Below are 13,583 nucleotides of genomic sequence, written 5' to 3' on the forward strand. Positions count from 1 at the left end.
GCTTCCAGCAGAAGGGGGGATATGGAGCCAAATCTGACATATGAGAGCAGAGGGAAAGTCTGGTAAGAAAAGAAAAGGACTGAAAGAGATGTCCACTCCCTGTAGAAAACCATCAAGGCATTTTCAATTTACTGCCATCCATTTTCCATGAAAAGCTGTGCTCTCCTAGGAAGTCCTTAGCACTCTCTCAGGCTTTGGTGTACTCCTACAACCAAAGCCGATGGCCACAAGCAGCTGAAGGAACAGCACCTTCATGTCTAGGAACTCAGTCCAAGATCCCAAATGAAGGAAGTTGATTTCCACAAGGTGCCAAGCACCAACAAGGCTCCTTTAGCCAAAAGCAACTTTAGAAACCAGAATCAACTCACTGCTTAAGGTATCTAGATTTAATGGGTCGTGAAAGCAAACCAGCAAGGGAGAGACAGCAGAAGCTGTCAGAAGCAGAGCTAACAGCACTACTCTGGAATAGAAACACCCAACACATTCATTCAACCCTTCTTCTGCAAGAAGAAATCTGAAAAAATCTGGGAGAAAACAGTACCTCAGTTTACAGCCTCCTACAAGCTCTACCTCTGGATCCCATATCCACATCTAACCCTGCTTCAAAAAAGTCATTGCTGCAGCTCAGGCTAGCATGTTTTACAAGTGACCAGCTTTCCATTCCTCCACCAACTTTCTTCCACCTCCTCCACGTGGTTTGGCACTTCATTTGTAGGTAGGTAAGTGAATGAACCCCCCCTTAGTTATCTGCCAAGCCAGCTTCACCTGCCTCAGCTTTCTGCTCTCCCCATATCCTTTGCACAGAGGAAAGAAAAGGTCAACACCACCACAAGTAATCTATTATGCAAATATGAGAACATTTTATGCTGTTTGTTCTTGTGGACATGCCAAGAGAAGTACAGAATAACAGACTCACTTCTAAAGGGACTGATGGCAAGTGAGCAGCCACAAGGCTCCGTCTTCCACAGCTGACAGGACAGAGCTCAACAGCCAGACTCCAGGGGATAGGAAAGGAGGCTACAGATATGACTTGCACTTCAAAAAAAGCAACTATTTAACTATTTTGCTCCTGGAACATGATTCTACAGGAAGAACAAGTCAAGATAAATGGCTCTGCAGACCACAAAATGGGCACATGCCCCATTGCTGCAACTGCCCAAATGTCACCCAGAAAGACAAGGAAAACCCTGAAAAACAATTACATGCAGCAACTCTACTTGCAACACACACATTGAGAGTTTGCTAGCAAATACCAAAGGACCAGTGGAGGGACAGGCCATACACCAAACTAGAAGCTTTACCCTAAACACTCAACACAGAGTTTTCAGTGTACCATATCCCGAAGTTGCTCACATCCAGCTCTACCTTTCCTATGTCCTCCCTGCACTCAGGGCAGTAAAGCAGTGTATTAGAACTGAGACAAAAGATCTGTGTAAGTAAAAGCCACAAAATATAAGGGAGTTTTCTCACTGGTTTCCAGACATGTCATATGAGGGAAATTATTTTACTTGTTGCTTTCAGCAGCAGAGCAGCCTGTCAAGACAAGCACTTCAGTGAAAAGCACTACAGACCTCACAATAAAAGCCTGGAACTCAGAGCCCACAACCAGATAAAAGCCAGTCCATGAAGGGAAGGTACAGTGCAGATGGTGGCTGCCATAAAAGCACTTAGATATTTACCTCTGCAGGGTTTAAGTCAGAAATAGCCCCAGCATTTCCTAATGGAGTTGCTGAAGACTCTACGTAGAAAGAGTGGAGCCCTTCAACTGACTTTGCAGTTCAGTCTCCCAAGCACAGCCATCAAGGGATATCAAAATGCAATCATGAGACAAGAGCCAGCCAAAGAATCAAATTAAAACACAAGAAACAAACACAAGTCCAAAGCACAAGAAAACATCACATTTCACAAAGTATCAAAAAGACCTGCTGCTGTTTTTATTCATTTACTTCGTCAGCACACCAAAGTTTCATGGGATTTGCAGTTAGAGCTTTCTGTGGTCCCTTTCAAAGCATTTGCACTGGTAACACCAGGCCCTGTGAGCTAGAAAAGGTGGTGCTGGACATCTTAAAGACTTTCAAGCTCAGTTACAGCTCAGTCCCAAAACAGGGAACAGGACACATCCCAAAACATAAGACAAAAGAGCTCAGGCAACGCAGGTGTAGCCCAGAGATCTTCTCCCTTGTCTTCTTGCACCTGTTCTTACTCTGTCCATGACTACAATGGATATGGAATCTTTCACATTCCCCACAGAGAATCACCTGGCCAGATATGCTGCAGCATGCTAAACCACCCAACCCCCTGAGACAACAGTGTCCATCTCCTGTGCATTCAGCACAAGAGTGAAATTCCCCAGCTCAGACAGTTTCAAATCGTGTCTGCAGTCTTGGAGAAACTTCTTACCAACCACTGGATCAACAGCAAATGAAGCACTGCACCAAGGACACCTTCCACCAAGATTCTGGGTAGTATGGCACTTATACCTAATGCCATTCACAGGAAGAAAAGTCCCTCACTAAAATTTCTTTTATCAGATGGAAAAAACTTTCTCCTTCAACCATACAGCAGAGTGGACACTAAGGCCAGTCCCTCTCATCTTCCCATTACCATCTGTCTCTTTCCTTGAAAAGGGACCCTCAGAAAACTCAGAAACAGAGAGAAACTAAGAGAACCATAGAATTATCAGAGAAACCTTCCTTGGAAGGACCTAAAAAGTTCGGGTTGAAGTTGGACTGTTGTTGCATTAGGTTAGGTCAGGCACAACAGCTTCTTCCTTTCCACATGCAAAACTAAAACCCAGCCACAGTTTGTGTGGTAGACAGCATCAGATCTGCTTCACAGGCAGCACATCTGGTTTGCTCCTGGCACAGCAGGGCCATTTTGCAGCATGACATCCTGGATGCAATTAAAATCCACTTTCCCAATGTTATGGCTCCATTGCACAAGCTTATTTAATTACCTAATTTCATTACCTATCCTTCCAGTTGCAGAGAACGATGAGGGAGGTAGCAGGAAGAGCCAGCAGATCAATACCTGGCTCCAAGTCTGGTTAGGGTCTTTAATTTTGGATTTTTTTGATCATGGATCAGTTTGCATGACACAAAGCCTGTGGTGACAGATGGGATACATGTGTCTCAAAGGGGATAGAGTCTTTTGGGAGGCAGCTCTGAAGGGCAAATGAGTCCAGGAAGGCTGGACATTCTTCAGGAAGAGTTTATCGCTTTGGAAGGAGGGCAGGCAACTCAGGATGACTACAAAGATGGCGTGAGGTTATGAGGGGAGAAAATTAAGGGGGTCAAGGCCCAACTAGAATTTAATCTGGTAAAGGACAATAAAGTCTGCTGTAAAGGGCAATAAAAATGTTTCTACAAATGCATCTGCAGCAAAACAAGTGCTAAGGAAAATCCCCACCTTTTACTGCATGCAAGGGGGACACATCATGAAAAAGGCTGAGGAAAAGGCAGAGGTACTAATGCCTTCTCTGCCTCACTCTTTAACAGACAGACTGGTTGTTCTCCTCGTACGCAGCCCCTGAGCTGGAAGACAGGGCCAGGGAGCAGATCAAATCCTGGAATCAGTTTTGGGCCCCTCATGGCAGAAAAGACATTGAATGTGTCCAGAGAAGGGAAAGGAGTGGGTAAAGGGTCTGGAGCACCAGGAGCAGCTGAGTGGGGGGCTCAGCCTGGAGAAAAGGAGGCTCAGAGGGGCCCTTCTGGCTCTGCACAACTCCCTGACAGGAGGGGACAGCTGGGGGAACAGGCTCTGCTCCCAGGGAACAAATGATGAAGCAAAGAGGAAATGGCCGCAGGTTGTGCCAGAGGAGGTTCAGGTTGGATATGAGGAAAAATGTCTTAACTGAAAGGGCTATCAACTTCTGGAACAGGCTCCCTAGGAAGTGTTGGGGGTCATCATTGCTGGAGGTACCTACAAGATCTGTATATGTGGCACTTGGAGACATGATTTAGGGAGGGACTTGGCAGTACTGGGGGAACAATTGGACTTATCTTTTGCAACTTAACTCCAGAATTCTAAGTAGAGCATCAAGATTTGTGTCAGACCAAATTTTGCAGTTACCATGCCTACACTTTCAGTGGAACCAACTCACTGTAACAATACTGGGAGCCATACAGTGGGAAGAAGGCAAACAGGAATCCTGAGGTACAATTTCATAGCCCTGCTCCTGTGGGAGAATGTTAAGTGGGAAGTGCAAGTGGCTACCTTTTCCTATCATTTTTGAAGAAAATCCTGTCAGTTTTGCAAAGCCTCCAGATCCATCTGCTGGACTAGGCAAGCCAGAGAGTAAACAACACTATTCTATTTTTAAATGGCAGAACTGTCTACATCTGTTTACTGGCACAAATGCATGCATCTGCCAAACAGACCTAGTGGAACAACACTTTCTGAGGATTACACATTCTTCTATTTAAAGACACTAAAAGAGACACGATACCATGCCTCTATACAGACATTTCCTCATCCAGCTCTCAGTCTCCTTCCTTCCAAATAAACTGTGTATGCAACCTTCCCACAGCTAATTAAAAATTAGCAGAAAGGCCATATGGCAGCTATAATGGAAAATACACTATTTCTTTTTTCAGTGGATTTCATTATGATTCAACCACACAATGAAAGAAGTACTAAAGAAGGAACTGGGATTCCAGGAGCCAGAACAGTTTGCTTGTTTTATAACCAACATGCAGCATACATTGAAAAGAGTTTTATAAAAGTCTGTATCTGATTGCCAGACAGGAGATTATAAAGAAACCTTTTTTGACCTGGAGAAACAATCATTGAGAGGCAGAACTGAATTCCCAGTTTTCTCACCACCAGAAAAGCCAAAACAAGATTCTCATCCCATGGCCTCCCCTCTCAGCCTAAGGCCTCTGGAGAGAGACTGTTCTGCAGAGAGTGCAAGGAAATCAGCGTACAGGATTTATAATTAGGAGCCCCATTGTTCCTCCAGGAGGAAGTGACGGTGATTTAAGGGCCTGGAGCCTACAGACCCAGTGCTCCCTGTACATGCTGCCAGGTGTGCCTGTTCTCTCCACATCTGGTTTTCAGAGCAAGGCTTCACCGGATTCAAATTACAAAAGGCTGACACCACGTGTTTTCCATCATCCTGCTCCAGCCAAACTAGACATACACAACAGAAGTCACGAATTTTGGGTTGCAGCTTTTACTTGGCCATCAGAAGAGTACAAATTAGGGAATCTACACCTGAGCACAATATGCTTCACCCTGGAGAGATCACTTGGCCGCTGGCCTATTAGCTGTGCAACACAGAGGTTTCTGTTCCCCCTTGCCATCAGTGCTGTGCCCACTCCCAAAGGCAACCAGGTGTGTGCTTACACACAACTACTGGTTTGGACCCCCTGCCCACGCCACCGAGCAGCCTGTGCTGAGCAGAGCTCCAGCATCCAGGTTCAGGAACTCCTCCTGAAGGCAGCCTGGCAGAACCCCTGGATAAGCAGTGCTGTCCTACTGGTCACAATCCCCTTCAGTCCCTTCTACCTCCATCCTCCTCACAACAATTCACACCTCCCTCAGCAGGGCACAAGTGCTGATGCAGCCTATGACACAGAGACAGGCATGCTACAGCCACCACAGAATCACAGAACACCCTGAGATGGAAGGGACCCACAAAGCATCAAAGTCTAACTCTGGCCCTGCACAGACACCCCAGCAATCCCACCCTGTGCTTCAGAGCGCTGTCCAAAAGCTTCTGGAGCTTTGGCAGCCTTGGGGCCGTGACCATTCCTGGGGAGCCTGTTCAGTGCCTCACCACCCTCTGGGGAAGAAAATTTCCTAATCTCCAACCTAATCCTTCCCTAACACAGTTCCAGCTGTTCCCTGGGTCCTGACCCTGGTCATACAGAGCAGAGATCAGGGGCTCCCCCTCTGCTGGCCCTAAAGAGGAGCTGCAGCCCTTGGTGAGGTCTGCCCTGAGTCTCCTCCACTTGAAAAGACCCAGTGCCCTCAGCAGCTCCTCATGCTCCTCAAGCCCTCCCTTGAGAGCTTCTCCTCAAGGCCCTCCACCATCTTAGTAGCCTCCTCTGGCTGGATGCTCATAGCCCTCCTCTGGACACAAGGCCTCCACCAGGCAAAGCAAGGGCCAGTCCACACCATCCCTCTTGAGTGAGAGTGAACAACTCAGTTGGATGGGCTGTGCCCTGAGCAGAAAAGCTGAGCTTCATCAGTGACAGTGCACATCCACAGCACATCTCACAGAGCAAGCAGTGGGTACACAAGGGTGGGGATCAGCAACTACCAAGGTCGCCGTGAAGAGCTCAAGGCTGGGCAGAGTAAGGCATTGGATATTGCGAGAGCTGAGCAGAACAGAGCCTGTGCCATTAGACTCATCCTGACACTGGCACAGGTCAGATCATTCTCTGGAGCCACCTCCACGACCTTCAGGTTGGCTTCTCTAACAAAATACCTGGATCCTGTTAGTTCAAAGAATCTGGAGGTGTGCTGAAGTTACAATTGCTCTAATAATCAGAGGTCAGCACAAGGAGGAGCCTTTGAGAAACATGGTCAATTTCCTTTCCTTCTTCCTTGCTGACCTCCAGATCTCCTGAAAGGGCTGAGAGGAGCTGGAGGGCTGAAAAGAGAACAAGACTCCAGGGCTGAGAAGGCACACACAGCCCCTCCCGCACTGCAGGAGTGACAAGGATCACAAACCAGTGATGGTACAGGTGAGGCAGAAAACTCCTTCTCCTTGTGATACACGCCAGTGTCTCTGTATGGTTACATTCCCCTTTGAGACAGCACATCCCGGGAACCCTGACAGAGACAACCTCAGGAATCTTGCAGGCTGAGATTTCTAGTGATGCCCGAGAGATTTGTACACTTGACTGGCTACATTTGAAAGCTGACAGCAATTTGGCATCCAAATCCACATGGGCAGCTCTATAGCAGCAGCTCTGCTGGACTTCCACAGCTACAAACCTGAATCTCCTCAACTGTAACTGTGAAACTTGTGAGCACAAGGCACACACACCAAAGCTCCTTCTAGCTGAACAGCAAAGCCGTGGCAGCTGAAACACCACTTCCTGCAACCAGCAGACTCTGTCTTGCCCTGGGTTTGCCTCAGACCACATAAGCCTGGATCCCTTAGCAGCAAGTTGTTCTGACATGCTTTTGCAACGAGATAAACTTGCCAGCTTATCTCCCAAATCTCCTAACATCAAAGGACAATCCAAAGCTCAGAGCAGGGCATTGGAAAACTCCACCAGCTCCATCTGTTCTCAGATCCACTGGTCTGCAACAGTCCTTGAAGTACATAAAAAGGCTTTTAGCACTGTCATGCATAACTATATTCTCTCTTCTGGACTGCCCTGTTGCCAATGTGCACATCAGTAGGATACATGTATATTAATGAAGTGATCAAATATTCCAATTCTTACAAACACGAGCACACAATCAGAAGATTGATGTATTTATGATAATGCACTGCAGAAGACAGTCTGATGTCCCTGCACAGATTCACCAGTGAGATCTGGAGTCCCTCCTTCACACAGACTTTCTGTGAGTTGTGCTTTGCAGTCCTCCCCCCCATTCCCATCAAGTCCATGTGTAACTCTGCAGTACATGAGAGTCACACAGGGCTCACCCATAAACTCCTCAGACACAGCCAGATGCCCCCTTCTAAAAGCCTCTCTCTCCAGGGTCATAATTAATAAAGCCTTTAGAAAAAATTAAAACAGGTATCATTGAACAACTGCTCTGAAATAAGGGTAGACTTCAGGGAGAAAAGGTTTTGGAAAAGTGGAAGTGTTGATAACCACCCCGCTAAGGTTTTACAATGAAGTTTAACAGTATTCTTACAATGAATCTTATTTTAAAGATTGCAACTCTGGGGAAAAAAAAGACTTTTGAATGCCTGTTTTCCTTAAAGGAAGGCAAGGCATTCCTTCAACACTACTGAAGAGCTACAGAGCTATTTTGTGTGTGTTGCTGCATCCTATCTGGAAGAAAACTTGGGGCTGTAATTCCAAACTCACTTGTCTCACCAGAAGACCGTACCTAAAGCTGCACTGGGTGAACCATCCTGCAGCTACAGGAGGAAAATGTGGGGGTTATGATACTGTTAAAAGCACAATTCTTGTGCATGTAAAGTTCATTTCAGTTGAGACATTGACACAAAATATATTCCCAGTACAGCTTTTGTCAGAATAGGACACAGAACCAAACCAGCACCACTCTACCAAGACTGCAAGCAGACCTGGTCAGGCCTGAGCTCTTCAGGAGAAATAGCAATCAGGCTACAGAGGTTCCAACTGGAAATTTAGGTCTGTTTAAACCAGTGGGAGAAAGGATAATAAGTCGAGGCTAAAATATGAATATACATGTGTTTGCACAGACTTTCTATATATACACACATATCTGGAACAGTATGTAGCTTCAACATAACTACGACTACTGCAGAAAGGAACTGCAAATTCCTTTCTTAAAGAGCAAGTCATTCTACTTAACTAGCACTCATCTCATCTTCTGTGGGGGTATTTCAGCAGCAGTAGCACATCACAATGCACAGACACACTTCTCCAGCCAAGCATTCTCTCAGTCTGCAGCTAATATACTCATGTGAAGCAAGACAACAGAATTAGACGCCACTCCTTTTGTATTTGTCTCTCCATCTGCCTAAAAATTCACTGCCACATCCTGTGAGTGCAGAAAGTAAATTAAGAAGGGGGTGAGACACTATTAGGACATCTCAGCGTAACACCAAGACAGTGATCCCAAGAACAGCACTTCAGCCTCCCTTGATATGCACAAAACCTTCCCTTTATTCAGCTCCTGTTGCAATAATCCTGTCCTCTCTTTAACTCCCCTCTCCTACTGATTTCATCAGCCACAAACAAATGGCACTTTTCCAGAGCAGATTCCTCAGCCCTGTGCCCACCCTCCATCATGTCACTGGGACACAGCACTAAGCAATTGATTCTGTTTTATTTCTCTCACTGACTCCCCCATATTGGCTATCCACACCCACAGCTACAATAACAGAAAGCTTATTTAGCCGAACACCTGCGGCCCACATCTTCCATACAGCATGTCATGAGGAAAATAAAATCAAGCTTTGCAATGGGGCTGGGAGTGAAACTTGCAGCAAAACCCCCTCCTTATTTCAGTACAGCAGCATCACTCTGACAAAGAGGAAAGGGCAGATTTTTCAATTTCCCTTTGCAAAAGAAGTTGAAATGTAGTACAACCTGAAACTGCATTCTTTTACAAAATCTGAAAAGAAGCTAAGGAATCATCTGGCTTAAAAACCATATCCTGTACGGGCCCTGCCAGCACCCCAACAGTTTTCTAAGGTATTTAAAGCAGATTTTGGAGCTCTTGAACAGGTGGCACATTTTGAAAGACCAAAATCACAGAATCGTGGAATGGTCTGGGTTGCAAGGGACCTTAAAGCCCATCTCATTCCATGCCCCTGCCAGGGGCAGGGACACCTTCCACTAGCCCAGCTTGCTCAGAGCCCCATCCAGCCTGGCATTGGACGCTGCCAGGGATCCAGGGGCAGCCACAGCTTCTCTGGGCACTCTGTGCCAGGGCCTCACCATCCTCATGGTGAAAAATTTCTTCCTAATACCTAATGTAAATCTCAGATACACCAAGACAGAGACGTAAATCTCAGATACACCAAGACAGGAACAGTAAACTTCAGGCAAACACAGATATTTGCAGATTTCCATGTGGCCTAAATGGGGAAGAGGGAGAGAAGTAAAAACCAAAGCAGTCACAGAGCACTGGAACTGACACATCCCACTTTTCTAAGGATGTGTACAATCATGACTGATTGTAAGATCAGGAACACACATCTCCCTCCATGCTATCCCATGGCCTTTCCCATGCTTTCTCTGACCAAGTCCCTCCCCAGTGGGCTCTCCAGTACCATCATGGTATGGTTGAGTTCATCTGCTGGTTTTCCTGCTGCAGAGCTCCTCTGAAGTGTTTCTATACTCACTGGTGACCCATTTTGACATAGCCTGCAGCTAGACTTTTCTCCCTGGGACATTTTTACCCAAATTAGGGGTTAAAAATATTCCTGGGAAGGAAGAGGAAGGGAGGAGCCAAACAGACACTGAGCTCACTTACTAGCCTTCCATAGGAAACCAGGGTAAAAACGGCTTCCCCACAAGCTGCTCTTTCTCTCAAGTCAAGGCTGCCTAAAAACTCTCCCCAAAAATGCATTGCAATAAGTTATGAAGTAATTAGCCAAAAAAATATTTAAATTTAGATGCTCATTGTTAGCAGACACACATTATAGTTATTTATGACCTGTGATTAAAGAAATGAAAACCACAAATGAGAATTTTCAGTATCATTACAGGGAGCTTTGAGCTGCGTGGCTCAGAAGTTGTGCACAAAAAGGAAAAGGATTGATATAAGTATATTTTAGCTCTCACAAAGACCCCGTTAAAGGCCACTGTATTAGCACAGCTGGGACAGTAACAGCTGCAATACACAGACAGGCAGTGAAAGCAAGCAGAAGGTATAAAAAGCCCTCAGGCTGGAGCTTCTGGAGCTGATGGAGGCCAAGGAGGAAAGGATGATTTCAAGCTGTGGCAGCCTCAGCATTCTCATTTGCCGTGGAGAGGACAGGATTTTCTCTGGGAAGTTCATTCTGACCCCTGCTGGTCCCCTCAGGCAAACCCAGCAGAAACCTGGAGACAGGCCAGGAATTCCCAAGGGCTGAGCACATGGGGAAACGCTGACCACATCTGCTTCTACCAACTCATTCAAGGAACGGAAAAAAAAAAAAAAAAAAAAAAAAAAAATTAGTTTCTAGCCCTGAAATTTGCTCCTGGGGCTGCCCAAGTCCTTCCACAAGCCATGTTCCAGCCTCTCTCCCCCTGGTGCAGATGCCCCAGCTCATCGCTCTTACCCCTTGGCCCGCTCCCATTGCACAGGCATGGCTGAGACAGCCTCCACTGGAGAGCTGCTCCACAAAGGGAAAAAAGCCATTTCCCTTCACAACAAAGGGGCTGGGCCCCTGCAGCACCAGGGAATGTCACCAGTGGCTCCTCAGGCTTGCAGACAGTGACAATTCAGACTGGAAGGAATGCTCTCACAAAAAACTGCCCCTTGTGTTGCAGCTTCCTCCCCATCACACCAACAGAAGTGGGGCTGGGAGGCTTTGGTGTGGTTCCCCACTAAGTACCAGGCACAGTGACCAAAAGAGGCCCTTCCATGGCCACGAGGAGCTGTGGCCACACAAGTAGGTAAAGCCACAGGCAAACTCAGCAAAACCAGTGAGTGGCTTCTGCTGGAAGTGGTCACCTCAAGAACACGGCCTAGTGATGCTGAAATGCCTAAGAAGGGAAGCTGCCAACCTGTTCAGCTTTGAAGCCGCCTTTGACGTGCACGTTTTTGGAGCACGTGCTTGGCCTCCATACCAGAGATGAGTTTTTTCTGCTGTCTTCCTTTGGAAGTAAATGAGATCATCTCAGGAAGGCACAATGGCTTGTGCTGCTCCTCAGTAGAACCACGTCAGGGAAACTTGATTAAAAATAGATAACAAAGGAAACACCAGTAAGCCACACCAAAACAGGCAGCAGAAGGAAAGGGAAGCAATTTCCTTGAACCACGTTTCAAGGCTAAATATTGTGTTTTTAAAAATTTAAAAGCTGTCTTCTGAATGTTGCTGGCAATTCATAGACTCAATACAGGCAAAACATGCTCAACAGCCAGCTGAAAGGAGGCTGAAACTTGAATTACATCCCTACCCTACACACAGCTGACACTAGGACAAAACCAAGGCCAGTTTTAACCAGCCATCAAGTCACAGTTGAGTTAAGCCATAGGGCAATGACACACATATTTCCTGCTGGCAGATGCCAGGAGTCTGGGGATAACACGGACACAGCTTCTCCACAGAAGCCAGTACTGGTGAGTCGGGGAAGCTGGGGAGAACAGCAGACACCATTCCCAAAGGACACTGCACTCAGAGGAAGGGCACACTTTGAGCATTCAAGACTGGGCCAACTTTATCAAGTCCAGCAATGAGACACCTCCCTCTTTCAACAGCAACAACACTGCTATCTGCAGAGTCCTGGTGAGGGCCAGCAGCTCTGGAGACGCCTCACAGATGTGCCCACACCCCAGGTCAGGGTGTGCAACAGGGGCTGAGCGCCCCAGCATAGGTGCTGGTCTATTTGGCTCAGGCTAGGGAGCTTCTCCAGGCTCTCTGCAGTGAAGAGAAGGCTCTTGCCTCCCTGCCTAGGTACCACCAGCAGTGACATCCCACAAGGACACAGACAGCCTGGGCTACGTGTGCCTATGGAGAATCCTTCGTAGTCAGGTGGGTGGGATGGGTGTGTCTGGTCTCTGGGCACAGTGCCTACACAAACATAAAGCATATGGAACCTGGAATGAAACACGGGTGGACTTGAATATTCCCTCTGGCGTCCTCAGCTCTCACAAGAAAACGACAGCCACAGTCTCGTTGGTCACCAGGAATTTATTTTATAGCACAAAACGGGTTCTGGGCTTACCTTCCCAGACATGCGACATGAGCTGATGTCCCGTCCTCCATCACTTCAGTCTTCCCCATCGCTGCCAGCCTCTCCCCACTGCTATCAGCCGCTCCCCACCTCTGCCATCCATCTCCCATGATTCCAGTCTCCCCCATCCCCGCCAGCCGCTCCCCATCGCTCCGGCCGCCTCCCACGCCCGTCCCCAGCCGCGTTGTGGCTCTCGGGGGCGGGGACGGCCCCTTCGCGGGGCCGCCGAACAAAGCACGGCTCGGGAACTCCGCCGCTGCTCCCGCGGAGGAACAGGACGGGACGGGACGGGATGGGATGGGGCAGGCCGGGACGGCGGAGCGGCCGCGAGTCACGCCGGCCCCGAGCACGTTCCTTCCTTCCCCCGAGCCGGCGAACTCACCCTCCTTGGCTTTCTTCTTCCTGGCCAGGGTCCCGCCGAGCTTGCCCAGGAACGACTCCTCTTTCTTCATCCTGTGCGGCCGCAGCGTCGGGGACCGGAGAGGCGCGGCGGACATCGGCTCTGCCGGGGGCTCGCCGGGGGAGCGCGCCCGGCCCTGCCCGATCCCGCCCAGCGGCTGCGGGGCCCGCGGAGCCGAACCAAGTCCGGCAGCGGGGAATCAGTCGCCCGAGCGAGCGGGGCGAGCCCGAGGTGTGCGCTCTCAGCACTGGGAGCGGGCTAGGAGCCGCCGCGGCCACAGCGCCCTGCCACGGCCGGGAAGTCCGAGGGAGGCGGGGGCGGGACAAGCCTCGGACACCTCCGGGTGCCGGGGGCGGGCACCGAGCCCACCCGAGCATCACCTGCGGCCAGGCGGGCGGGTCCTTCCCCTTCACCTAGTGCGCCAGACCCACACGGGTGGCAGGGAAAAAGGGTAAAAAGCATTGCGGCAAAACAACACCCCCGGTCCCACCACAGCCCTACCAGAGTGGTGTTAGGCTTGAAAGTACACAAAGATCAAATTTGAAATGACATCCTGTCTTAGGAACAGTTTTATATAGTCCACATCTGCAACACTTGGACACAACTGGAGGCAAACGCTCAGCATGAGCCATTTGTCAGGGCACCGCAATTCCTTGCTAGCTTCATTCAGGTGT

The 13,583-nt window shown here is 48.5% G+C and overlaps 1 protein-coding gene across 3 annotated transcripts in view; it reads right to left on the reverse strand.

Annotated features, from left to right (window-relative positions):
- The window catches only part of PARVB (parvin beta), a 52,257-nt gene extending 39,031 nt beyond the window's left edge, over positions 1-13,226 (reverse strand). Inside the window, exon 1 of one of the 3 annotated variants that reach the window (XM_009094077.4) lies at positions 12,892-13,226. In XM_009094077.4, coding sequence (XP_009092325.2) covers positions 12,892-13,006 — 115 coding nt within the window. In that variant the 5' untranslated portion in view covers positions 13,007-13,226. Of the gene's footprint in view, positions 1-916; positions 1,009-12,500; positions 12,639-12,891 lie in introns of those variants that run through there. The other 2 variants (XM_018918554.3, XM_050969692.1) reach the window with 2 other exon arrangements.
- Between the last annotated feature and the right edge of the window lie 357 nt (positions 13,227-13,583).

Source organism: Serinus canaria, chromosome 1A (assembly GCF_022539315.1).
Source record: "Serinus canaria isolate serCan28SL12 chromosome 1A, serCan2020, whole genome shotgun sequence".
Taxonomy (NCBI): Eukaryota; Metazoa; Chordata; class Aves; order Passeriformes; family Fringillidae; genus Serinus; species Serinus canaria.